The 24811-nt window shown below is 51.0% G+C and overlaps 2 protein-coding genes and 1 pseudogene across 3 annotated transcripts in view; 1 reads left to right on the top strand and 2 right to left on the bottom strand.

Annotated features, from left to right (window-relative positions):
- Positions 1-4295: 4295 nt before the first annotated feature.
- Positions 4296-4764, bottom strand: LOC308426244 (ferredoxin-2, mitochondrial-like; annotated as a pseudogene). The gene has a single exon. The product of its transcript is annotated as a ferredoxin-2, mitochondrial-like (transcript).
- Positions 4765-7685: 2921 nt separating this feature from the next.
- LOC308417996 (uncharacterized protein) lies at positions 7686-10017 on the top strand (the record flags this gene model as incomplete). Its single annotated transcript, XM_080913335.1, has 3 exons — positions 7686-7784; positions 8112-8162; positions 9487-10017. The coding sequence occupies 3 exons, from the start codon at positions 7686-7688 to the stop codon at positions 10015-10017; spliced, it is 681 nt and encodes a 226-aa protein (XP_080769461.1).
- A 1425-nt stretch (positions 10018-11442) lies between these two features.
- Positions 11443-24811, bottom strand: part of DYNC1H1 (dynein cytoplasmic 1 heavy chain 1) — a 62345-nt gene continuing 48976 nt past the window's right edge. The window contains exons 52-77 of the mRNA XM_080935192.1: positions 23996-24191; positions 23494-23611; positions 22298-22513; positions 21455-21667; positions 21238-21365; positions 20765-20918; positions 20111-20257; positions 19873-20023; positions 19505-19758; positions 19291-19425; positions 19114-19208; positions 18801-18975; positions 18527-18602; positions 16869-17029; positions 16622-16733; positions 16472-16532; positions 16263-16386; positions 16004-16117; positions 15446-15616; positions 15041-15258; positions 14840-14943; positions 13329-13540; positions 12937-13090; positions 12337-12648; positions 12049-12176; positions 11443-11914 (exon numbers count right to left, since the gene is read on the bottom strand). Coding sequence (XP_080791318.1) covers positions 11786-11914; positions 12049-12176; positions 12337-12648; positions 12937-13090; positions 13329-13540; positions 14840-14943; positions 15041-15258; positions 15446-15616; positions 16004-16117; positions 16263-16386; positions 16472-16532; positions 16622-16733; positions 16869-17029; positions 18527-18602; positions 18801-18975; positions 19114-19208; positions 19291-19425; positions 19505-19758; positions 19873-20023; positions 20111-20257; positions 20765-20918; positions 21238-21365; positions 21455-21667; positions 22298-22513; positions 23494-23611; positions 23996-24191 — 4058 coding nt within the window. The 3' untranslated portion in view covers positions 11443-11785. The remainder of the gene's footprint in view (positions 11915-12048; positions 12177-12336; positions 12649-12936; positions 13091-13328; positions 13541-14839; positions 14944-15040; positions 15259-15445; positions 15617-16003; positions 16118-16262; positions 16387-16471; positions 16533-16621; positions 16734-16868; positions 17030-18526; positions 18603-18800; positions 18976-19113; positions 19209-19290; positions 19426-19504; positions 19759-19872; positions 20024-20110; positions 20258-20764; positions 20919-21237; positions 21366-21454; positions 21668-22297; positions 22514-23493; positions 23612-23995; positions 24192-24811) is intronic.

Genomic DNA, 24811 nt, shown 5'->3' with positions numbered 1-24811 from the left:
AGATATTTGTGAGCTGCCATGTGGGTGCTGGGAATTGAACCTGGGTCCTCTAGGAGAGCAGCCACTCCTAAGCCCTGAACCATTTCTCCAGCAACTGCCTTCTTCAGGAAGGAGTTGAGTGTTCTAAGGAATATCCAGTGACTGAGCTAGCCCACCTGCAGCTGTGGGGCTAGCCCCAACATTCTTTCTTTTCTCTTTTATTTTTTTAAAGCATATTTTTCCTGTAAGGTGTTGGCACACACCTTTAATCCCAGCACTTGGGAGACACTATAGATCTCTCAGTTTGAGGCAGCCTGGTCTACATAGTGAGTTCCAGGACAGCCAAGTCTATACAGAGAAACCCTGTCTTAAAAAAGACAAATACACAATCAACCAAACAAAAACTCTACCAGCCACCATTAAATCCATTGGCTAAGCATATTAGCCTTTGAATCTATTGGCTAATTCAGTTTAAGAGCACTGACTGTTCTTCCAGAGGTCCTGAGTTCAAATCCCATCAACCATGGGGTGGCTCTGGAGGTAGGTGTCTGAGGACAGCTACAGTGCATTCATATACATGAAATAAATAAGTCTTTTTAAAAAAGACAGCTTAGTTCTGCTGGATCCCTTCTGCCATCTGTCGGGTGGGGGGAGCTAAATTTGATCCACATCACCTCATGAGCTGAGTCTGGCGGCACATGCCATAATGCAGAACTTGGAAGACAGAGGCATCCTTGGCTACGTGGTTGAGAGTTTGAGGCCAGCTATAGGGGCTTATAGGAGACCATGTTTAAAAAAATATATAAAAAATAAACACAAATCTGCTGGGATTTGTAGCTCAGTGATAGAGTGCTTGAACAGCATGCATGGCGTCCCCAGTTTGGTCAGAGACTCTGAGGGACAGGGCAGCCCTAAGGGAGGCAGGATCTGAGTCTGCAGGGAAAGAGGCTGGCTCGGGACTGGGCAGGGGTGTGGAGGAGCCGCTGACCGCTGGCTATCTGGAAGTGGGTGTCAGCACTTCCTCATCAACTAGGTTTAGCGTTTGGAAGAGAGAGGGGTCAGGTGACATACAGCTTTAGGCTGAGCAAGCAGCTCAGAGTTGTCTCCATGAGTAAGATTTGTATAGCAGGGTGGTCTTACTTGGACCCTCACTGGAGACATCACGGCAGTGGGCCTGGCTATACAGCTGGAGACCAGATCAGTGTATTATGGTAACCTTGGGCCACATGACCGGTCACGGGTAAGAAGAGCAACACACACTGTGCCCAGGGTTGGAGATTAACAAATAGAATGCTCCTGGAGGTGGATGTGTTGGCGTCTAGAATTTTCTTCGGGTAGTTTTTCAAAAAGCAAAAGTGAATACTCTGTTTATCCTCCTAACTTGAAGGATTGTGGACGCTCAGCCTGTCCCACCAGCCCACCCACCTCAGAGTGCCCCTAGCTAAGGCCTCTGAGACTCAGCTAGCCATACTAGTTCTGGCTGGAGCAGGGCGGAGGCCTGAAGTAGCTGCTTGTGGGGACAAAGGGACCGAGGGGTAGAGAGAGGGTGTGGTGGATTAGATCAGGAGCGGAGGGGCCTGGGAGATGGTTTGCATTGCAGGTGCACCAGTGAGATTACCTTGTGGGTAAAAGTGCTGTTACCCCGTGCAGGCCTGAGGTCAGTCCTCAGAACTATGGTAGGAAGAGCCAACTAACAAAAGGTGCCCTCTGACCCCAACATGTACACCACAGCACCAGCACGCGCAGTTTTGTTTTCCGTTCATGTGCATTGGTGCGTGTGTGTCAGCTGCCCTGGAACTGGGGTTACAGACGGTTATGAGCCGCTTTGAGGCTGCTGGGAACTGAACCTCAGTCCTCTGGAAGAGCAGCCGGTGCTCTTAACCACTGAGCCATCTCTCCAGCTCCCAACATATGATTTTTAATAAAGGATTTATTTATTTTATGTGAGTACACTGTAGCTGTCTTCAGACACTCAGATCTCATTACAGATGGTTGTGAGCCACCATGTGGTTGCTGGGAATTGAACTCAGGACCTCTGGAAGAGCAGTGAGTGCTCTTAACCTCTGAGCCATCTCTCCAGCAAATGTGTATGTATGACTTGGTGGTTTTGCCAATAACAGACTTAACTTCAAAGTATCCCCAGTTTTTTAAAATTTATTTATTTATTACATATAAGTACACTGTAGCTGTCTTCAGACACACCAGAAGAGGACATCAGGTCTCATTATATATGGTTGTGAGCCACCATGTGGTTGCTGGGATTTGAACTCAGGACCTCTGGAAGAGCAGTCAGTGCTCTTAACCACTGAGCCATTTCTCCAGTCCTCAAATCATCCCCAGTTTAAAAGCTGAAGGCGGGGACAGGGTTGAGAGAGACAGGTCATGTGTGGTCTGTTTCTGTCTTCTGAGGTTAGTGGTGTGAAAAGCAACTTGGTCCTCAGGGCTGTGCCTTCCTGTGGAGGGGACTAGTGCGCTGGTCTCATAGTAAGAAAAAAAGTTGGGCTGGAGAGATGGCTCAGCAGTTAAGAGCAGGCAGCTCTTCCAGAGGACCTGGGTTTAGTTCCCAGCACCCACATGACAGCTCACACCTATCTGTAACCCCAGGAGATCTGACACCCTCACACAGACACACATGTAGGCAAAACAACAGACATAAAAAAAAATAAATCTTAAGAAAGACATCTTTTATTTGTACTTCTTGAATAGAAAACATTGTGTGTGAAAGCAACAATGTCTTAACCAGACTTTTAACCAGAGTTAACAAGGGTAGATGTTATTTTCCTGACCTCAGCTGACCCCAAACAGCCTCAAAACTGGAGTCAAATGTTATTATCCATACATGTGTGTTACATCTAACATTAGTGGGATATCTAGTTTTTAAATTTGTTTGTTATTTTGGAGGTGCAGGGCCTCACTATGTAGCTCTGGCTGGCCTGGAATTTGTGATGTGGACTTGGTTAGCCTTGAACTCAGAGATCCACCTGCTCTGCCTCTGAGGTTGTGTGGCATCGTGCTCCGCAGATGGGTGTCTTTTGAGGTTGGGTTCCACCAGCCTGTCTGGTTTTAGAAAAAGATTACAACACATATGTTATTCTGGGCCAGGGCACAGAAGAGAACATAACTTAAGATTAGAGCTATTTATATGCTTAGGGTAAAAGCTGATTACAAGGGACATTCGAGGTATAGCAGGGTCAGTGACACAGCTTTCAAAGGCAGGTTAAACTAAACAGGCTAAGTACATAGTAGGGAAACTGAGTGCATGATGCTATTATTTTAAGTAGTTTGAGTTTTTGTTTTCAAGACAGTTTTTCTGCATAGCCCTGGCTATCCTGGAACTCACTCTGCAGACTGAGCTAGCCTCGAAGTCACTGTGATGCCTGCCTCTGACTCCTGAGTGCTGGGATTAAAGGCATGTACCACCACTTGCTTAAAATTGTATTTATTTTTATTTTCTGCGTACGAGTGTTTGTCTAAGTACCTGTGTACCATGTGTGTGCACACTGTGCTCTCTGAGGCCAGAAGGCGGCATCAGATTCCTCCTGGCATTGCAGTTACAGACCATTGTGTGTCACTAGAAAACAAATGCTTTCTCTGGAAAAGCATTAAGGCTCCTAACCCCCGAGTCACCATTCCAGCCCCTCAAGTGCATAGATCTAAATGATCTGAAGGTATATTACTAACTTGGTTGCAAGGTCCAGAAAAGGTTCAGTTTCTGAAGGCAAGATGGAGTTTTAGAAAAGGCTATCATGGGCTGGAGAGATGGCTCAGTGGTTAGGAGCACTGTCTGCTTTTCCAGGGGTCCTGAGTTCAATTCCCAGCAACCACGTGGTGGCTCACAGCCATCTGTAATGGGATCTGATGCCCTCTTCTGGTGTGTCTGAAGAGAGTGACAGTGTACTCAAATACATAAAATAAGTAAATAAATATTTTAAAAAAAGAAGAAAAGAAAAAGAAAGGCTATTACAGCCAGACATGCCCTATTTCCCACATGCTCCGGCATGAGCCACTATGCATACCTTTTATTTATTTATTTATTTATTTATTTATTTATTTATTTATTTATTTATTGTGTGACTTTTTATTGCAGCTCTGATTTGAGTCCATCCTTAATTTATAGTTTGATTCTCCTTGGTGAACTGACATATCCAAGATGGAGACCCATCCCCCTCAGGGCTCAGACACTGGCTGTCCCCAGTGGCAGCTCTGGTCTCACACTGTGGTCTAACTTTTTCTTTGCTGGGCAGTTCACGCTTTAGGGTAGGAAGCATGGGTTTTCTTTTCAGTTCCATGGCCCTGGTCAGTCTAATGGCTTCTTGTCAGTGGGGCTTGGGGATGTGGCCATCCACATAGAAGTTTCTGGTGATCTTGGGAAGAGCAAACTCGACTCCTTCCAGCTCAGGGGTCAGCAGGATCTGGCAGCTCAGTCTCCAGTTCTCCGGGAGCAGTGGAGCCATGTCCAACATGTCCTCCTCCCTCTCCTCAGGAGGAGGCAGAAGATCCAGGTAGGCCTCACTCACATACACAGGGCAGGTGGAACATGCCAGGGATGCTTCACAGGCCCCTTCCAGGTCCACCCCGTGGCACTGGGCCAGATGAAGAACATTGTCCCCGACTCTGCCCTTCCCTGGGATCCGCTTGCCAGAGCGGTCCACGAATACCACGTTGACCCTGTAGTCCCGAACGTCCTAGATGTTACTGCCGCGTGCCCGGCTCTGGATCCCCAAGATCACCCGGCCACCCGTAGCAGGACCCGGGCGCTTATGCTGTGGCCATGGAGGCGGCCATGATAGGCCACGTGACCCTATTTTTTTTTTAAAGATTTATTTATTTTATTTACATGAGTACACTGTAGCTGTCTTCAGACACACCAGAAGAGGGCATCAGATTCCATTACAGATGGTTGTGAGCCACCATGTGGTTGCTGGGAATTGAACTCAGGTCCTCTGGAAGAGCAGTCAGTGCTCCTAACCGCTGAGCCGTCTCTCCAGCCCCACAGCTTTATTTTTATTGAGAGTGTTTGCCTGAATGCCTGTCTGTTCACTGCCGTGTGCATGTAGTGCCCAGAGTCCCGAAGAGAGTCCCTGGATTCCTTGGAACTGAGGTTGTAGCCGTGTGGCACCATATGAATACTTGGAACACTAACTGGGTCAAGGACATTTTGTGCACATGTATTCTTTTACATTTATTTATGGTGTACTCGTGTGTGGAGTATGAAGGAAAAGGTATGTATCTGGTGCACAGAAATCCATGTAGGCACCGTATCCTACATAAAACAGTAAAAGAGCGGGGTAGTGGTGGTGTGCACGCCTTTAATCCCAGCAGTCACTTGGCAGATCTCTTGAGTTTGAGGCCAGCCTGGTCTACAGAGAGTTCCAGGCCAGCCAGGGCCTCAAAGTTCAAATGATAATGATAGTAAAGACTTTAGTTGGTGTCAGTCAGATAATCTGGAGCCAGGGAGGGGCTGAGAAGCCCTTTGGCTTGTGTTAGGCTTGCTCTGTACCCAAGCCAGTCTTTTGGGACCCCAGGGGAAGCTCAGAGCACATGGTTCAGTAGATCCTTGCTCTCTGTCGATGGCCCTCGCCCTTCAGAAGGGTCTGTGATGCCAACTTCCAAAGAGGACAGCCTAGGGGTGGGCTTCAGGATGGAGGCCCTGGAAGACACTACCACAGCCAGGGGCCCAGTCACTGTTAGCCAAGTCGTGTTGATGATGTGACACGCAGACACTTGGCCTCTGGACTCCTCCTCTCCACCCCATGACTCCAGTGTGTTCACAAGGAAAGCCTTGGGCCATTCTAGACGAGAGCTTTGGGGGACTCAGCCCACAGTGTATCCCCAAACCAATTAGGGTTTCTAATAAGCTGCAATAGCCTCAAGTCTGAAGACAACAGGACTTTTAAATGTCACTTGGAGTTGTGGGGGCAGGAAAACGTCATTATATGAAGAGGGATCTGGGCAAGGTACATAGTTATTTCCTTCCTTTAAAGTAAATGTATTTTTTAGGCATATGGGTGTTTTGTCTGCACGTATACACGTGCCCCAAGGTGCATGCATGTGGAGGCCAGATCTCATGGGCCTAGAGTCACAAATGGTTGTGAGTCATTATGTGGGTGCTGGGAATTGAACCCTAGTCCTCTAGAAGAGTAGGGCTCTAACCACTTGGCTATCTCTCTCCAGCCCTTTCTTTTCTTTTTAAGATTTATTTATCTATCTATTTATTTATAAGTACACTATAGCTGTCTTCAGACACACATCAGATCTCATTACAGATGGTTGTGAGCCATCATTTGGTTGCTGGGATTTGAATTCGGGACCTCTGGAATAGCAGTCAGTGCTCTTAACCACTGAGCCATCTTTCCAGCCCCACTCTTTTCTCCTTTTTTAAGTGTTATTTTAAAATGTATGTATGTATGTATGTATGTATGTGCATGTGTGCAGATGCCCAAGATTGAGGTGTCTGATGCCCTGGAGCTGGAGTTAAGGGTGGTTATGAGCCACTGAATATGAGCGATAGGAACCGAACTCAGGTTTTCTGCAAGAACTGTGGGCTTCACCTTCGAGCCACCTCTCCAGCCTCATTTTTTTCTGAGACAGGGTCTCATAAAGCCCAGGTTGGCCCAACTCACTATGTAAATGAGACACTCCTGACCCTCCCCCTCGAAGTGCTGGGATTTGGGGCATAGGCACTGCCACCCTGGGCTCCTTTTCTCTGCTAGGCCTCTCTAATCTTTATGATGCTCACAAGTCCTGTGTTCATGAGGGTGTGGTAGGGTCAGGTTTTCACTTGCTTTCCAGGTTTCAGAATGGGGTTCTCCAGAGCCCAGTTTGGGAGGGCAGGACTTATTGCTGAAAAGCATCCAGTGTAACTGAGGCACTTTCCAACAGGGTGTAGCAGCTGCTCTGAGGATTTCAGAGAAACTGAATGACATGCGACTTCCCGGAGGTTTGTAGTGCTGTTTTTTCCCTTTTTCTTTTTTGTGCTGGTTTTCTTGGTACTTATACTTTATGTGTGTGAGTGGGTCTCCTGATCTCCTGTCTGCAACAGAAGAGGAGGTCAGGTCCCCTGAGCTGAAGTTACAGCTGGGTGGGTGCTGGGAGCCAAACCTGGGTCCTCCGAAAGAGCAGTCAGTGCTCTTAACCACCGAGCCACCTCTCCAGCCCTTATTTTTAATCTTTTTTTTAAAAAAGAGAGGGTCTCAGATATTCAGGATGGCTCTCTCTGGGAGCACTGTCTCTTGTGCTGTCCTGATGTACCCAACCTCCATCTTCCCACAATGCAGAGCTAGGCAAGGGCTCTACCGCTGAGCTGTATGTACCTACAACCCTAGGGGCGTTTTATTTATTTTATTTTTGGGGAAGGATCTCATGTGTGCCCAGGGCTGGCCTCTTACCAAGGATGGCTTTCATCCTCCTGCTCTGCATCCCTGCCACCACCCTTGTTTTGTGGGTGCTGGGGCTGAGTCCAGGGTCCAGTGTGTGCCAAGTAAGCACTGGATGGGCCAAGCTATACCCACAGACCTTGTTTTCTTTTTGACATAGGGTCTCGCTACATATCCTAAGCTGGCCTTGACCTTCTGTGTAGCCTAGGCTAGCCTTGAGCTCATGTTCCTCCAGCCTCGGCTGCTTCATATTCCCAGAGAATCTGGAGGAAGGCCAGCCTGAGTTACTTTGATCTCTTTAGTTAAGTGATAGTCTGCCTGGCCTGAGGGATGGCCAGCCTGAGACCCAGCCGACCCACCTGCATCAGGACAGCGTTCAGTGCAGCTGGCTTTCGAAAGTGGCAGAGACACGCGCGCCATCGCCTGCAGGTACCCAGCAAGTGTGGGGGTGGGAAGAGACCCTGATGTGTAACTTTTGGATCCCTTCCTCAACTACCAAAACTAAAAGTATCCGAATACCAGCTGAGAAGGAAAGTTTAGTGCCCTCCACCTCCTTCTGGATTTGGGCCAGAACCAGTGCCAAGGTGCTGTGTGCCCACTGTGCCAGGGAAGAGCTGCCTACTTGCTAGGCTTTTGGAGGACCCTGTTCCCTCATGCCAGGTTGCGAGTTAGCATGCGCTGTGGTGTGGCCTACGAGCACCCCAAGCTCTGTGTTAAGTTGCCATGGCAGAATCAGCATCAAGTTTTCCCCCACAGGTCAACTCCAAAAAGAACCTCATGGAGTTTGCTGAAGGCATCTGGAGAGAGGTATGCCACAGACCTGGCAAACCCCTAGGGTTCAGAGGCCTAAGGGAGCCCTCAAAGCCAAGGCTAGCCCAGTGAGTGAGCTGAGGGTCAGAATCCAAGGAGGGAATGTTTCTACCTGTGTGCTCAATCCTGCACACAGGCAGTCTGTTATTGGTAGCTAAAGGAGGGTTGTCTCACTATATAGCCCAGGCTGGCCTCAAACTCAGGACACACCTCCTGTCTCTCTATCTCCCCCCCAAAGATTTATATATATATATACACACTGCAGCTGTCTTCAGACACACCAGAAGAGGGCATCAGATCCCATTACAGATGGTTGTGAGCCACCATGTGGTTGCTGGGATTTGAGCTCAGGACCCCTGGAAGAGCAGTCAGTGCTCTAACCACTGAGCCCTCTGCTTTTTGAGTGCCGAGATGACGGATGCCACCACAGGACAAGAGCAGACTGGAGTAAATGGACAAAATTCGCTCATAGAAAGCAGGAAAAGACAGACAGGAAGTTCTGATCCCCACGGCAGAGGTCAGGGGACTCCCCAGAGGCCCTGCCAAGCATCCTTAAGAGTTTGCTGAGTTTGCTGTAGCAGGTGGTGGTTACACACTTGTAATCCCAGCACTGGGGAGTCTGAGGCAGGAGGATATAAAGATGAAGGCAGTGAGGCTACGTGACCGCCTCTTAGGTGTTTTGGAATGGCCTATGTCTGTCTGAGTGCTTTTTGACAGTACACAAAGCAATGACGGCCTGGAGCTGGCCTTCCAGATGGTGTGAGCCATCACACAGCTGCCTGGGATGGAGTCTGGAAACGGAACTAGTCCATCTCTCCAGCAAAACAGGCTGGCTGTGGGGGTGCAGACTTTTGATCCCAGCACTTGGGAGGCAGAGGCAAGTGGATTTCTCCGAGTTTGAGGCCAGCCTGATTTACATAGGTAGCTCCAGGCCAGCTAAGGTTATATAGTGAGACTACCCCCAAACCCCAAAACCAAACAAAAAGGATGGAGCCCAGTGGGTAGAGTGTTTGCCTAGCATTTATGAGCACCTGGGGTTTGACTCTCAGAATGGTCCCTCCATGGGAGGTGCAGGTAGGAGGGTCGGAAGTTTCAGGGCCATCCTGGCTACATGGTTAGTTCCAGGCTAGTTTTGGGTGCTAGATCTTGTCCTTAGAAGAGCTTTGATGCAAGGCAAAGCATACAAATCTGCCATCTGTCATCAGTGATGGAGACATGTTTTGTGCACCTGTGCTACATACTTACTGCACTGCTGCTGGAATTTACCCACTGTATGGATGGGCCTCATACACAGCCAAACACTCAAAACTTTTGTCACCAGTTTTTAGATCCTTACGATGGTGACGCGGAAGATACCCTAGGTCATTTCAACTACCGCAGCTACCGCCAACGTGCCTACCGCCTCCTGGGTGACAGGAACCGCAACTCACCTTCCTACGCACTGAGGTTCAAGACCGCTGAGGAGGCCAGCGTGGAAGACTCGCTCCCAAAAGCTCCAGACCTCACCATGAAAGCTTCTGGTTGGGCCCCTATAGCCCTGGAAGCCAACGATGTTGACATGCAGCCTGAGAGTGAACTCAAGGCACTGGGCCCCCGAGAGACCAATGGGCGTCCTGGCAGGCTGTCCCCATCACCAGAGGACTGGAGGATGACAAGGGCTGCCAACCCCCTCTTTCCTGTGGAGACCTCAGAAATAGGCAGACATTTGCTGAGCAGAGCCAGAGCCACCCGGTCCCCACCCAGACTCGGGAGTGAGAGAGATAAGGGGTCCAGGCTGTCGCTTTCCAAGAGAAAACTGGAGCTTCTACTTGGAGAACCTGAGAGAATTAAGAGGAAGAAGTACGTGGCCTAGCCCAGGGGTCTCAGTTACATCAGGGTAGGCGTATGGGGCCAGAACTGAGCCAGGGACTCACAGCAAACTCAGTGGCATAAAAATGGGTGTGTGGGAATGCCCAGATAGCTCAGAGGGTTAGGGGGCTCGCTGCAGAGCCTGTGGACTGGAGTTCAATCCTTAGGACCCACATGGTGGAAGGAGAGAACCAGCATCCACAGGAACACATAATGGGTTGTGTGTGTATGTGTACATGTATTAGTATGCACACATATACACATACACACACACATACAATTTAAAAATATAGAAAAATAGGTTGCAATTCAGGAATGGGTCCAGGCGACCTTCACTGGGCCTCCTACCCCCACCTCAGAATCTTGTTCCACTCCCTGGCAGGATTGAGTGCTGGATGGAAGGCTGAGGTGCAGGGCCGATGCCTTCCATGCCTGGCAGCAGGCTTCCTAACGGTCAGCTTGGCTCAAGCCTGCAGGCACGCTGGGCTCTCCAGAGAGCCGTTTCTCCCAGTTCCGCTCCTGCCAGCATGTCACTCCACCTTAATTTTCTCTTGGTAGGTAACGAAGCTGAGCCCAAGTCTGGTGCTGCTGCTGAGGTCTGGGTCCCCTCCCCTCGGTGGCAGGAGGTTCCACGTGCAAATAAAAACGGCACAAGGAGGTGCCTGTTCTTGGCAGGGCATGTCCACCTCTGGGTGCTGTTGGGGCCATTCCAGGACTGGTCAGGGGACCCATCAGTGTCCCAGGTGGCTCTGCCAGGGAGGACAACAGGGCTGGTGGCCACTGACCAGACCTGTCTAACTGTAGGAGGGGTAGGGGTGAGCTGGTACTCTCGAAGCAAATGTAGAGTTATAAGGCTGGGGTGAGCCCCGTGTTCCCAGTGGTCCCCACAGATGCAGGCAATATCCTCTGAGGTGTCTGGAAGCAGCAAAGAGCAGCAGTGTGTGCTGTGTCACCTGTGGCCGTCCCCAGGTGCCCTTAGTGGAGAATGCTGGCTTGGGGCTCTAGTTGACGACCCGAGTGCTGGGTCAGTTGGTCCTGCAGAGGAACCTGCTGTGTCCTCCCAGAGAAGTGAGTTAGGACAAGACAGGATAGTGCTTTTCTGTGCTCCGGAGTCCTTACAGCTATGACAACAGCTTCTGCCCTCTCTGTACCACAGTCACAGGGTATTAGAGACTCTGAGATGCCAGGACCAGCCTGTCACCACGGTGGTGTGGAGACGAAGCGTGAGAGGATGGATTGGGAAAGGTCGACAGGGGAGGGGTGTCAAGAACGGAGTTGCTCTGGCCTCAGGGTGAAACGCTGCTCTCCTGGCCGCACCCTGCTGCCCCTGCATCTGTGACCACGGGGACAAAGGTGAGGCGGGCTGGGGCACAAGGATCCCCACAGCATTCGAGCACACTGGAGGAGGCGGGAGTCCGTCATGCTTAGTGTTTTATTTAATAAAACCAGCCATTTGGTCAGCCCTCGGAAACCGCGCACTTCACCCTTCCCATCCCGCTTCCAACCGCAGCACCTTCCACCGTCAACTCTAACCAATCACACCAACTCTAACCACGCCACCTCTAACCAACCATGCCAACTCTAACCAACCATGCCAACTCTAACCAACCATGCCAACTCTAACCAACCACGCCAACTCTAACCAACCACGCCAACTCTAACCAACCACTTGCTTTTCACGGGTCCACCAAACCTTCCCAACGTTTAAGGATGAATGAAGGTTAAATATTGGATTTACTATTCCAGAAAGAGGATGCGAGAAAAGCTGAGCGTTACTCAGTGCACAGAACTGCAACTCCACGCTCATAGAAGCTCCGAGGATCTTCCTTTGTAGCAATTTCAAAGTCCACGGTGAAGATGAGGTCAGCCCGCGTGAAGTTCAGGTAGACGGGTAAAGTCACCTGTGGGACAGACGGTTCATCAGCTCTGGGGACAAGCTCCCTTGGGGGCCCAGGGCTGTGGGACAGTTGTTTCCACACAAGTAGAGCCCCAGAATGGCATAGGCAGAGCCAAGGAGTGAGGCCATGACACTCACCACACTGGCCTTCTTCTCCGCGCTGGTTTGCTTCACCCAGCGGAGCTGTGTGAGGGGGAGGACTGTGGAGATGGCGTTGGACAGCGATAGCTTGTTGTTGCTGCACGTGGCCCCTTGGAGCTTCAGACCTGTGAGGAGACATGGAGACGGGGCTGAAGTCGTGCAGAGCCACACAGCCCAGCTATAGACACAGGCTCAGCGGGGCCGCTCTGCCCAGACATTTGCAATCCATTCATTTGGTCTCACAGAGAGGTCAGACTGAGACCAAGAGCTCAGACCCCAGCTCACCTGTGACCCCAAAGCTGCAGGCATCAAGGGTGGCATTCTGGGAGGCGGTGACATTGACTTCGAGGCAGAGTTCCTCCAGGGACCAGCTGTTGGCTTGTGCCACATACTGTCTGGTGGCAGTGATGTAGGCTTCAGGCACAAACAGGCCACCGAGGCACACGTGGATGTTCTTCAGTTCCTTGGCCCCACCGGATGCAGCAGCCTGTGAGATGCTCTGCAGCTGTTTGATCCTCTCGCTGAAGTCTGATATCCACTGAATCACCGTCAGGCCTGCGGGTACTGTGTAATGGGACCAGCTCCGAGGCAAGATCCCTGCAGCAAGGAAGAGACCCAGGCCTCAGCATCAGGCTGCTGCAAGCACACACTGCGTCTCTGGACTGGGCCCTACATAACCCCTCTGTCCTCTTCACGGCACTATCCCTAAAAGTCTTAGAAGCTGCACAAAAACTTTAGGAAAACCACGGGCATTTCTAAGACCCTCCTACTACTGAGGAAGCCTGAGAGAGACATGTGGCCTGAGGCCTACAGTGGCCGAACAGCAGCACAGACTGTAATAGGGTTTCTGCACCAAGCTCCTAGCCGCATACTCAATCTCAGCACCTTTCACCAGCTCGTTGATGAGCGTGCGCAGGTAGTTGGTCTGCTTCTTTTTCCCCTCGCACACTTGGACGACGTCAGCAAGGTCTTGGCGCACATCTTGGAGTAACTTGGCACCCATCTTCACTTCTCTCTCAAAGAACCTAAACAAAGGATCCTAAAACCAAAGAGAAGAGGGCTAAGGACAGGGATCTGTGCAAGGCACACGCCCAGAAGCTTCACTGCAGCCTTTGACCAGACCTTTTTGAGAGCTGGCCAGAGTGCAGTGTGACCTCGGCCTGATGTAGAATAACTCCCCCGATCCTAGATCTCAGATCAGCTTTAAAACTGTAATTAAACTGGTCATTCTTCTTGCTCAAGACTGGGGATCCGAATGCTGACCCCAGCCTAGCTACCTTGATGTTCTCCACGGTGCGCTTCAGCGGGCTCAGCGTCTGCGGGATGAGGTGCAGCCAGTTAGATGCTGTGGTATGCAGCGTCCTCATCCAGGCCGGACGCCCATCGGAGGTGGAGTCTGTCCTTGTCTTCTTCTCTGTCTCTGCGTAGGCCAGGTCATCCTCATCCTCCAGCATCTGCATCTTCAGCATCTTGCTGATCATGTCCACGCCTAGGCCAGACACAGGGATGGGGAGGTAAGGAAGGAGGAAGACTTCACTGTAAAGGCCAAATAGTGCATGACCGTTAGCTCACTACAGCAGCCCGCAGGCTGCACTTGGTTGCCACACATGATCTAAAGCAGACCAGGGCCTGGTGAGGAGGTAAGCAGGAAAGTCTATCACAGGACAATTAACCAACGGCTAGGCCGTGCTGTGAGGCTGCTCCCAGCCTGTCCACACAGGGGGCCTCAGAAGCCTCCCTCTGAATGCAGAACCTGTCAGGGGATCTTTGCGATGGCCGCTGGGACTCCTCTGAACTCTGCTCACACAAAGCCACGTCCAGCTGTTACTAGAAGCATACTGGTGCTTGTCCTGTCCCTCACACTTGGAGACTGAAAGCTGAGCTTCACTGCTTTCTGGACAGTGGAAAGGTAGAAAAGCCACACAATGACCCTGGTTCCTGACAGTGTTAATGGGATACAGAACTCAGCAAACTGCTGGGGCAAGTGACACCAGCACTGAGAATCAAACAGGAGCCTGTACACTGGAGGGGCTGCATCTAACCCAACGGGGACCCACCTAGCCTCCCGGCCTCACACACCCATTTTCATATTAAACACACACGGCTGCTGCTGCTCTCCCAGACAACAGGCAAGCTCTCAGGAGTGTTTTCCACAGGAGGAGGCAGCTGAGAACATTTCATGTCGCTTCACCTACTTCTGAACGCCTACACTAGCCCTGCCTCTTTTCTCAGCTTTTCCATAAAAGATTATACCACCAGAGGGACAAGGGAGACAGGCTGGTCCTATGCTGCTGCTGCTGAATCATCTCACCTGTTGTTTTAAAAGGTACCCGTCATCTAGGTTAGCCTAGAACTCTCGACTCTATTGCTTCTACCCCGTGGGTGCCGGGATCACAGGTATGAGTTGTAGAGCATGTAGCGCTCTCTCAGCTCTGCCTAGCCTGTTAGGCTCTGGATTCTACACCCAATGTTGTAAGAAGCAAACAAGACAAAAACGGACTTAATACAAGGTGTGTCGTTTGAGGCGCGGCTTCATGTACCCTAAGGCATGCTGTGTGGACTGTAGGTTGAACTCCATGATTTTTCTGCCTTTGCTTCTAGGCTAGGGCACAAGCCTGCATACCACCAAGCGCTATCACTACTCCCAACCCGTGAACTAAAGTTCACCCTCAAACCTTTCCAGGACTCCCTGGTACAGAACTGTAAGAGGCTATGGAGGTGAATAAGCCCCCCCCCCAGCAGGCTCAGGGTGGGCAGGGCCTCAGGAGTGAGGAGACTCAGGACCCACCTTGGGTGGTAAGCAGGACCCTTTCAGCATTGTTGGGTAGACCCAGCCACGAGGGTGTCTGGGTGTCAGGCAGCAGCTCCACCCACTGCACAAACTCCTCTCGCCTGAGAAAGCAAGACATTTGGAATCAGAGCTGGGGGCAGACTGGCTACAAATACTCCCACCCCCAAGCATGACTTCTGTCCCCACAGGCAGCCACACCTGATACCATCAGGCATCTGGATGTCCTTGTGCCCATCAACCTTGCATGCCAGCTTGAATTCACTGTCAAAACTCCGGGTGGTAAACAGTCGCTCTAGGAAGGTATTGAGCAGACGCTGGTCAAACTCATTGTCCACCCGTCCACCGTAGATGGACTGGGCCATCAAGGTCTTCAGGGCAGACCATGGGATCTTATCTGGGGAGATGTTCTGCCGGCCCTGGGGAGGACAGAGGCTGGTTACATGTGCACACTGGAGGTCAGCTTTGTGCTGCACTGTCAAGTCTTTGTCGATACAAAGTATCAGTGCTCCGAGTTCAGACCATGGTCTTTCCTATCACACGTGTGTCTAAGCATGATGTCTCCTGAGTGCACTGGCATCTTTAGCATGGTGTAGCCTAACTTGCCTTGGCTGTGTCATCCAACCACGTGTCCACCGTGTCACAAGCCGATCGAAGGTCAGATTCTCCAAATTCGTATTTCTTTGACCACCCTAGTGGAGCGTAGCGCAGGCGCTCTTGGATAATGGCATGGAACCAAGCCAGCAGGAAATACAAGCGGGCACGCTCATTTGGAGACTAGACGGAGAAAATGACCACAGACAGATCTGTCAGACAGCATGCGTTTGTCTAAGGAAACTAGGCCCTACTTCAGAAGATCTGCAGGACAAGACACACCCCCACCTTTCAGCCACCTGACCTGCAGCAGTGTGGCTGAGCAAAGTACCCTGCTTTCTAAAGACCAGGACCAACAGAACGGCCCTTGAGTTTAGACGATGTGGACTCAATGGATTTCAGCCCCAAACAAAAACTGACACCCGAGAGCTGAAGTGCCCTGTCCTCACGTGTCACAGGGACAGTGTGTGCTGTGCATCTGCTCACACTCCTCACTCTCCCCGTCCCAGCTGTGCACACGCAGGCACGTGGTCTGGGCTTATGGACAGGTGTCCAGAGAGTGCTCTTTACCTTGCATATCCTAGAGACAGGGATGCTGCTAAATGTCCTCAGCATGTTGGCTTTCACTCCGGGTGGTGGCTCAAACACAAAGATCCGGCCTGCACGGAGCAGGTTCACTGGCACCTGAGGGAGAAGGTGTGGTTGACCTCAAGCTCACAGCAACCCTCCTGTCCACACCCGGCTGACACACTGCTTCCGATTCAGGCTTGACTATGTGCACACACTTCCACCAGAGGTGTCGGCACCCAGGGGCGCCTATTCTGTTTACCTTGGGGTTGATCTCCATGGTGAGGAAGAGCCGGAAGCAGGCGTGTGGCTGCAGGGAGTGCAGCTTCTTTTCCAGCTGCATCAGCCAGCCTGGAGCCAGGTGCACATTCTTTAGCATCACCCACCTGCACAGGCAAAGTCACAGTGACTTGATGGCTTTCCCTGGAATCCTGGGGACACAGGTTCTAGGATGAAACCAATGGAACTCACCTGCCTGACTTCACAGCAGTGTTGATGGCCTTATCTGCTTGGTTAAAGCCTTCTGCTGAGCCTGAGACAAGGAAGCTGAGTGTGAACAACGGCAGGCAGCCTTATGCTTCTAGGCTGCCTCATGCCCATGAAACCAGCACACATCCTTACCGATGGCAATAGATGTGATCTGCGTGTTCTGCTCTGCTGCGAGGTCCTCAACATGTCCACTGGCATCATAGCCAGGCACAGAGCACATCAGGACAGGCGTGTTTGGCTTCACCTGTAAATGTAGACAAGACATGACCTGTCAGGGGAGTGCGAGAGCAGTGTTGGCCTGGGGAGGACTGCAGCTGAGTAGCAGGGTGTCTGGGCCGTGGCCAGTGCTGCTTCTATGGAAGGGGCACTAGGACATTACCTCTGTGCCCACAATGTGGGTGAGGTCAAGCGGCTGCTCCATGATAGACATGAAGGACTCTCCGAGGTTTGTGGAAACAAACGTGTGGGCCATGGCCAGTAGGCGGTCAGGTCGGAAAGCTTGGATTAGGAGTAGGCGGTGGATGGCCTGCCCGATGGGAGCTGAAAAGCGAGACAAGGGTGGGTGAAGTCGCTGGCATCTCCACCTAGAGCACTGGCTCAGCCAGGCACAAAGCACCAGAGAGCCAGCTCGACCCCAGCCTACGAAGCCCACAGTCTACGGGTTCTCTTGGACCCAAGGAGCATCTGTCTCTTCGTTGCACCGTCACGTCAGATATCTGGCTAGTGTGGGGGGACCGGTGACGCTGTCTTTTCAGACGATTCTCCGGCTGACCTAAACTCATGATCCTTCAGCCTCTTCTCTGCCTCCACGGTGCTGGATCCCAGGTGTGTGGTTGTGTGTGAAGGTCAGAGGTCACCTCCTGTGTCCATGCCCACTCTTCACCACTATGTGACCAGGGCTAGCTGGTCTGTGAACGTCTCTTAGTTCCTGTCTGCCTGCCATCTTCTCATGGGCTGTGCTACTTTGTGTGTAGGGTTTGGAGATCCACATTCAGCTTGTCTGTTAGGGAGGCATGCACTTTTACCCACTAAGCAGTTTCCTTGGCCCCCATCATCTGTTTCTACTTAAAACGATTTTTTTTACTTCGAGAGGGGTCTCATTATGTAGCCCTGGGTATCCTTGAAGTCACAATGAATTAGGCTTGAACTCTGAGACCTACAAGCCTCTGCCTCCTCAGTGCGGGTGCTAAAGGCACTGCTATCATGCCTAGCAAAAATAGATAAAACGTTTTTTTGAGACAAGGTCTCTTTATATGGGGTAGGGGCATACTGGTTGCCTGGGGGGAAGATTTTCTTTTGTGTGTGTGACTGCCATATACAGCTCATTTGTGGACTGTTGTGTATAGGAATGTGGAGGTCAGGACAGCTACGGGCCACAGGGATGAAACTCAGGTCTTTACCCACTGAACCATCTTGCTGGTACGCATCTATTGACTCTGAAACACCACACCACAAATACCTGTGGGTTGCATGCCAACCAAGTGCAGCAGTGCCCTCTGCCCTGGGGGGTCCCTGAGATCACAAGCTGCTGCCTGCCCCTTCCTGTGCAGCCTACCAGCCCAGGGACAGGTCTGATGCACTCACGAGTCTTTACGGCACAATCCCCTTTCATGTTTGTTAGGCATCTCTTACAGCCCGATAAGATGAATCAAATCCCCTGATGTCCCTAGGGTGGTATTCTATCGTTGACTTATGTCCCTAGTCTGTTCCTCGATGGTCACTAACTTGAGGGGAACTCAGAAATCTGACGCTCCTCTCAGCAACCCCCCTTAGGAGCCATCTCACTAAACTGTTTCCTAAAATGGTGATTTTGTTGTGTCAAGAGCTCATTGTTTAGCCTTAAACTGTCAACTTTCCTTCCTCAGTCTCCTGAGTAGCTGGACTCAGGGTACAGCCACATTCCACACCGGCTTCCTAACAAGCCGCATGCCGAAGTACTTCTCTAGGGAGTCAGTGCCTTTTTCATTTGAGGAGTGATACACCCAACTTAACATTTAGGCCCCGAGAGAGGACAACAGGGGCTTGGTTTTGACTCACTTGCAGGTGTTTCCTCGTTCCAGAGGTATGGCACAGTCTGCTCTGGTGAACTGCTCTCCAGCCAAATGCCAAACTGCTGTAGAGACAACAGGGAAAGCGTCACCACGGCTGCACAGCAATAATCTTGTGTGTGGTCCTGGGCGTGCAGCTTAGGGTCTTGCTCTACTGGATTAACAGATCTTTAAGGCAGGTGTTGCCCCGGCTTGGACACAGGCATGCAGTCACACATGCAGTGAGGAGCTCAGTGACAGGTCTCACTTGAAAGAACAGTTACCTCATCTGCCTGAACCTTGGCAATTATATCTTTAAAGGCAGGCAGACAGCTCAACCTCACGACAGCTTCTGCCTGTTCCACAGTCAGGCCCTGGATTTTGGGGGTGGAGCCAGCACTCAGCACAATCTCCTTCCCTCTGAGGAAGTGCTGGAACTCTGCATCATAGGTCGGTTCCCTGTGAAGTAGGGGACAGCTCAGGCCGGTCTCTTTACACAGCAACTAAGACAACAGTTGTGATTCAAAGACAAGGGAAGGCAGAATGCATGCTAGGGTGAGTTGCAGAGTCACATCAATCCTGGACAGCCAGCCTCACCCCATGGTGCCTTTCAGCTTGATCCTCGCCAGAAGCATGGCAAAGGTGATGTGGTCCTGGTGCAGCATGCCTCGAGCTACTCGGTTAAAGGCCACCTGGGAAGCAAGAGGGAAATGTTGGTGTACTAGAGGCCACACTTATGTAGAACTGTCACCGGACGCATGCTCTGCTCTTTACCTGGAAGAGGTCCTTGGTTATGACGGAGAGGCGCTGTGTGTGGTCGGTGGCACCCTTCAGGTTGGGGTTCTCATACAGCACGTTGTGGTAGATGTCGAGGAAGAACTGCAGCGAGTACTGATACAGGAAGTGAACCTGGGAGGAAGCCATGTGACCATCAGATCATGCCTCGGGCCACAGCTGGGAGCCAGAGCTGCTGGACCAATGGCCTCACCTGCTTCAGGGACTCCATGGTGAAGTAGATGCTGCTGCACGCAGTGGACAGTGGCAGGTACTGCTGGGACACTGTCTCCACCTCCTGCATGACAATGTCCGTCTCCTCCACCTTTCTGGTGACCTCGGCAGCTTCCCGCTTCAGATTCTCCAGGGTTGTAATGATGGTGTCATCATCCAGAATGCGGCCTTTTACCTCGTTCAGAGCTTGGAGCAGAGACTTTTCGAGCTGCCGTAAACGGAGCTGGAACTCCCCTGTGACAAGACAGATTTGTGCTACTGCTGCCACTGGGGAGCAGCACCACCCTCACCCCTCAGAGCTCAGCTGGCCACCCACCACTGTTGGGAAGCTGAGGACCAGAACCACACCTTGCAGCTTCAGGAGGTCAGAACGCTTCTCATCCACGTCGGGCCTTTCTGCTTTAAGCACCTCATTGAGACACTGGCTCTGTAAACTGCTGCGGGTGACCGTGAAGTTCACGAAAGTCACCCGGGAGCACAGATCTGGAGGGAACTCCACCTGACAGAAAGAAGACAGACTGTTGGTTTACTCAGCTCCAAACCTACCAGCATCATGCTGACCCACGGAAGTGTCCCCACCGCTTACAGTTGGGTCTCGGGTAGACAGAAAGATGACAAAGGATGGTGACAGGTCAATGTCTTGGTCACCGAGGGTAATCAGCACTCTCCCTCCTGTTCGCCGAACTTCTCGGTTCAGTACTGGATTCAGAACTGGATCATAGCTCTCCACATCCTATGCACCACACAGACAGAAAGCAGCTATCAGTTTCCTATCTGGGTCAGTGTATAAGCCTGGGACCTGCCCAGGATTATACCTTTGAGGAAGCTAAAACGAAAGTTTTGCCTTTTTAAAGAAATTGTTGTTGGGTGGGGCATGGATGTGCCCGAGTGGCAGAGCACCTGTCTTGCAGTTCGAGGCCTGGGTTCCACCCCAGCAGCAGACAAAAATCCAGTTCAGAGACACACCAACCATTCAACACCTCAGACCCTGCCGACTCCAGTTTTTTTCAAGATAGGATTTCTCTGTCTAGTACTGTCTGGTCTGGAACTCAGAGATCTGCCTGCCTCAGCCTCCCTAAAGATGTGCATTACAACTGCCTAGTCATTGGTCTTGATAAAGTTTTATGGCTATCATGGAGCACTCTATGAAGACTTGGCTGGCTTTAAACTTAAAGAAATCTTCCTGCCTCTGCCTCCCGAGTGTTGGGGTTAAAGGTGTGTGCACTACTATGCCACAAACCTGGACGAGAAGGGGATTGCCAAATCTCAGAGCACTTTCCAAATTCTTCCGGAAGGCGTCGTCTAAGAAGCTGGTCCTTGTGATCTTTCGGTCCTTATATTCATTCATGATGAATTCTGTGGCCTGTCCGGAGGGGTCAATGATCAGCGGGTACCTGAGGGGAAAGTGACATGTGACTAGGTGAAAGGTCCATCAGGAAAGGCAGTCGATGGGAAGAAACCATCACTCCATACAGGCAATCTCTACACACTGCCAGATTTCTAAACAGATGTGCCTTAAATCGTGTTCTCTCCTGGAAAAACCGTAGTAAGCAGAATTCACTAGAGATGTAAAACTGAACACAACACTGACCTCTTAGCACTGCCTCCCCACAACCACAGCTCCTTCCATCTCTTTAAACATGCTGTTTGAATACAATTAAACACGACACCCAAACCATTCTCTAGCTGCACCTCTGGCCTAAAAGCACATACCTATTGAATCGCTTTAGCATGATGGCATTTTCTGTGCACAGGTCGTCGGCCGGTAGGGAGCTGGCTTGCCAGCGGAGGCGCTCGTCAGCGTTGGAGAGGTACTCTGTCCTTGCAATGTCTGTGCGGAACTGAAAGGGGGAAACTGGTTATCTCCCAGTGACTGTTAAGAGTGTGCCAGCACCCGTGTGCCCGCAGGCTGACTCTCAGTGCCGGGTACCTGGATGTTGGCTTGCTGTAAGTGATGAGACCAGGTGGTAAACAAGTTCTGGCGCATCTGCTGGTCAAAGTAACCTGCATAAGCAATGAAGGCCGCCGACAGGAGGCAGTCCCCAGCAATGGTAGACATCTGGTTTTTGAAAGTTTCACTTGTCTTTTCCCAACGTTCCCTTTCAGCAGATAAACTCTTTAGAAGAGCAGTGCTGCGGTTTACCTAAGGGAGTAAAAAACATAAGATCAAATGACACATTTAGGACTACACTGAATAGTATAGTACAAAACAATTCGTCCACTGGGTCACTGAAATGCCACCAAGCCTGATGACCTGAATTCTATCCCCAAGGCCTATACAGTGGGAGGAGAGAACCAACTTCACAAAAATGTCCTCTGGTTTCCACACCTATGGCATGGCATGCATACACTTGACCCCTAAATTAACGAGAGAACAACGTGTCTACATTGTGTGCAGGGCCTGGAGGACTAAAAGCACGTAGACTGTCCATGGCCCTGGAGAGGTGAGACTTATGGACATAAATGGCACAAGTGCAGGGATCTCTTTAGAGCACAAGCCAAGGGCAGGGGGTTAACTTTCAGCCCTGAGAGATCTGCACGCTCTGGGACTTGCCTGAGGTGAGAGCCAGCTGGGTATGGCCAGAGGGGAAGACAGACTGACGAGAGAGGAAGTGAGTCTAAGTGAATGTACTTAGTGCAAACTCAGGACCATAACACAGACACAAATTCACTGCTTCAACAAGACCAATGATGCGTGACTCAAACAACACTGTTAATCTTGGCTTCCCCCAGGGAAGCCATGAGGTAAGACTGGGGTGGCAGGAAGGCTTACTTTCGCTTCAACAGCTGCCAGGTCTGCCTTGATGGCCTGGGCCTCTGAGATGAGGACAGCATACTCCTCCTTGTAGCGGGCGATGCTGGCTTCCAGATCCCGGATCATCTGCTCCACCTCATTGGCTTTCTGCTGGTTGTCCTTGGCATCGTCTTCCAGCTTCTGCAGCTCGTTCCTCAGGGGCTCCACTCGCTTTAACATGTCTGCATAATTGAGCTGGGCAGGGCAAAGCACAGGTGCAATGCTAAGTGACAGGAACAATGCAGGGTGACAGCAAAGTGTGACCTGCCACAATGACGCCCATTCCTTAGTGTAGCCAAGTAAGAATAAGCCAGGATGGTGGCTTGAGCTTGTAATCCTGGTGTGCGGGAGTTACCCTGAAGTAGCCTGGGTTATAAAGTGGACTCCCTCACAAACCCAATCGGGGTAGAGGAATGGCTCAGCAGTTAAGAGCAAGGTGAGGTGTTTCCCAGCACTCATTTCAGGGAGTTGCCTACTTCCTGTATCTCCAGCTTCAGGAAATCTGAGCCCTTTTCTCCCCGGTCACCTGCACTCATGTGCACACACCCACAACACAGACACACACAGACAGGGCCAGAGAAATAATGAAACTGAACCCTAAAAACAAAACAAACTAAATTAAACCAAAATCCAAACCGTATGGCTAGCAAGAGGGAGCAAATCAAGGTGGCTGTCAGGGAGCCTGGAGACCACAGAGTGGTCCTCAGAACCATGTAAGGTAGGATGAATTGTGGGACGCATGGCCGACGTATTTCCACCTCCCTCCCCAATGTGAGGTCTGGCTTCTTGGCCTCTTCCCAGGCCGCTGGGCCACTCCCACTCTCAGAATGCCTTTCCTTCCTGATAAGCTGTGTATGTCCAGTGTACATCTAACTTTAACACCACGACTACCTTTTCCTCCTGGCAGCCACAGACATCTCACATAATCTGTGTAATGTTTTTCCTTTAAACTTGTAATAAAATTGCCCTTCAGGTTAGGTGGTGGTGGTGGTGGTGCATTGATTTAATCCCAGCCTTTGGGAGGGGACAGACATGGGCTATAAATGGGGAAACCCTGCCTTAAAAAACAGGAAAAAAAAATTGCCCTTGAACTTTGAAGACAAACAATAAATGAAAAACCAGAAATATCACCACAGCAGCAACATTGAGCAAACAAAGTGACAGGAGGGACCTACCTGTGCAATCGCCCACTTCACCATAGGGCCGCAAGCCAGGGAAGCCCGGTTGACGATTTCATAGTTGTAACTGGGGTTGGACATGTAGTTTTTCTTCATCTTCTCTCTTATGGCATCGCTGAGAGAGGAAATTATTTCTAAGCGTACACAGAATAAACATGCACTTCCATGCAAGCCAAAGGTAAGGGCTAGCACGTATGCTGCTGCCGAGGACAGGCGTACTGGCTCTGCCCTCCTCACTACAGCAGCTCCAGCCAGGTTTGGGGCAACGGATGGAAGAGCCGAGCTCTGCTGTGGCACTCACAGCTCGGAGGGACGAAACTGGATGCTGGGAAGGTGACATCAAAAACACAAGCAGAGGAGAATGCTAGTTTTCTCTCTCAGGCGTTCTCACAGGCACCTGTGGATGAGTGTGACCCATGCTCCCCTCTGGTAGATGACGTGCCAGAGAATACCAAGCAGAGCGTCTGGAAAATGTCAACTGCCACAGTGATGGCCTCACCTGATCTCCTCGGCTGAGAAGTTGACGATGGTGGGGATGAAGTTCTCTCTCATGATGATGGAGCGGATCTGCTTCCAGTCCGTGGTGCTCTCACCGAGCAGCAGGCAGATGGATTCCAGAGCCAGCTTCACAGCGGCAGGAGGGTTGGCCATGGACCTCACCTCTACCAGGTGCTGCTTCTTGATGGACTTCACAGCTGGTTAGCAGGTGCGGGTGGGGAGAGGAGACAGACAGACAGACAGCATCCAAGTGAGGACCAGCCACCACCACCAGGGGCTCCCGCTCCACTCAGAGAGGCTGGAGAAGGGTCAAGTCTCCCTCAAATCCTCAAACAGCATCCCTCACCGGACATGGCCTAAAGGTGAGTCGTTCCTTGGAAAACACGTGCAGTTTCAAGAACAACACTTCCAACCAGCAGCAGGCACTGTCTCACCCTCTTTTAGTCTTTTTAGACAAAGTTCTCCCTATGTAGCTCTGGCTGTCCTTAACTCCACCTGCCTTTGCCTCTCAAGTGCTGGGATTAAAGACCGAGCCATCACACCAGGCTCGAGAGGAAAACCTTTCAGAGAAGATGACTTGCTCTCCTAGAAGATAAAGTCCTCCACTTTTGCTTTCTGAGGCAGATAGCAACCCCAAGCCACATAAAGGCTGAGGCCTGCGCAGGCCTCGCTAATCTGCTACAATCTACAGCTGTTCTAAAATGAGGCCAATACCGTTAAATGCTGAAACAGTCTTTTAGACTCAGGTTTTTAGTAAAATACTTTAAATTACACAATAGAAAACATATCCTTCATACCTATCTGTGCATGGAAACCA

The sequence above is a fragment of the Micromys minutus genome (assembly GCF_963924665.1).
Source record: "Micromys minutus genome assembly, chromosome: 1".
Classification (NCBI taxonomy): domain Eukaryota; kingdom Metazoa; phylum Chordata; class Mammalia; order Rodentia; family Muridae; genus Micromys; species Micromys minutus.
The sequence above is the reverse complement of the archived record's forward strand: the minus strand, read 5'-3'. Positions and strand labels throughout refer to the sequence as shown.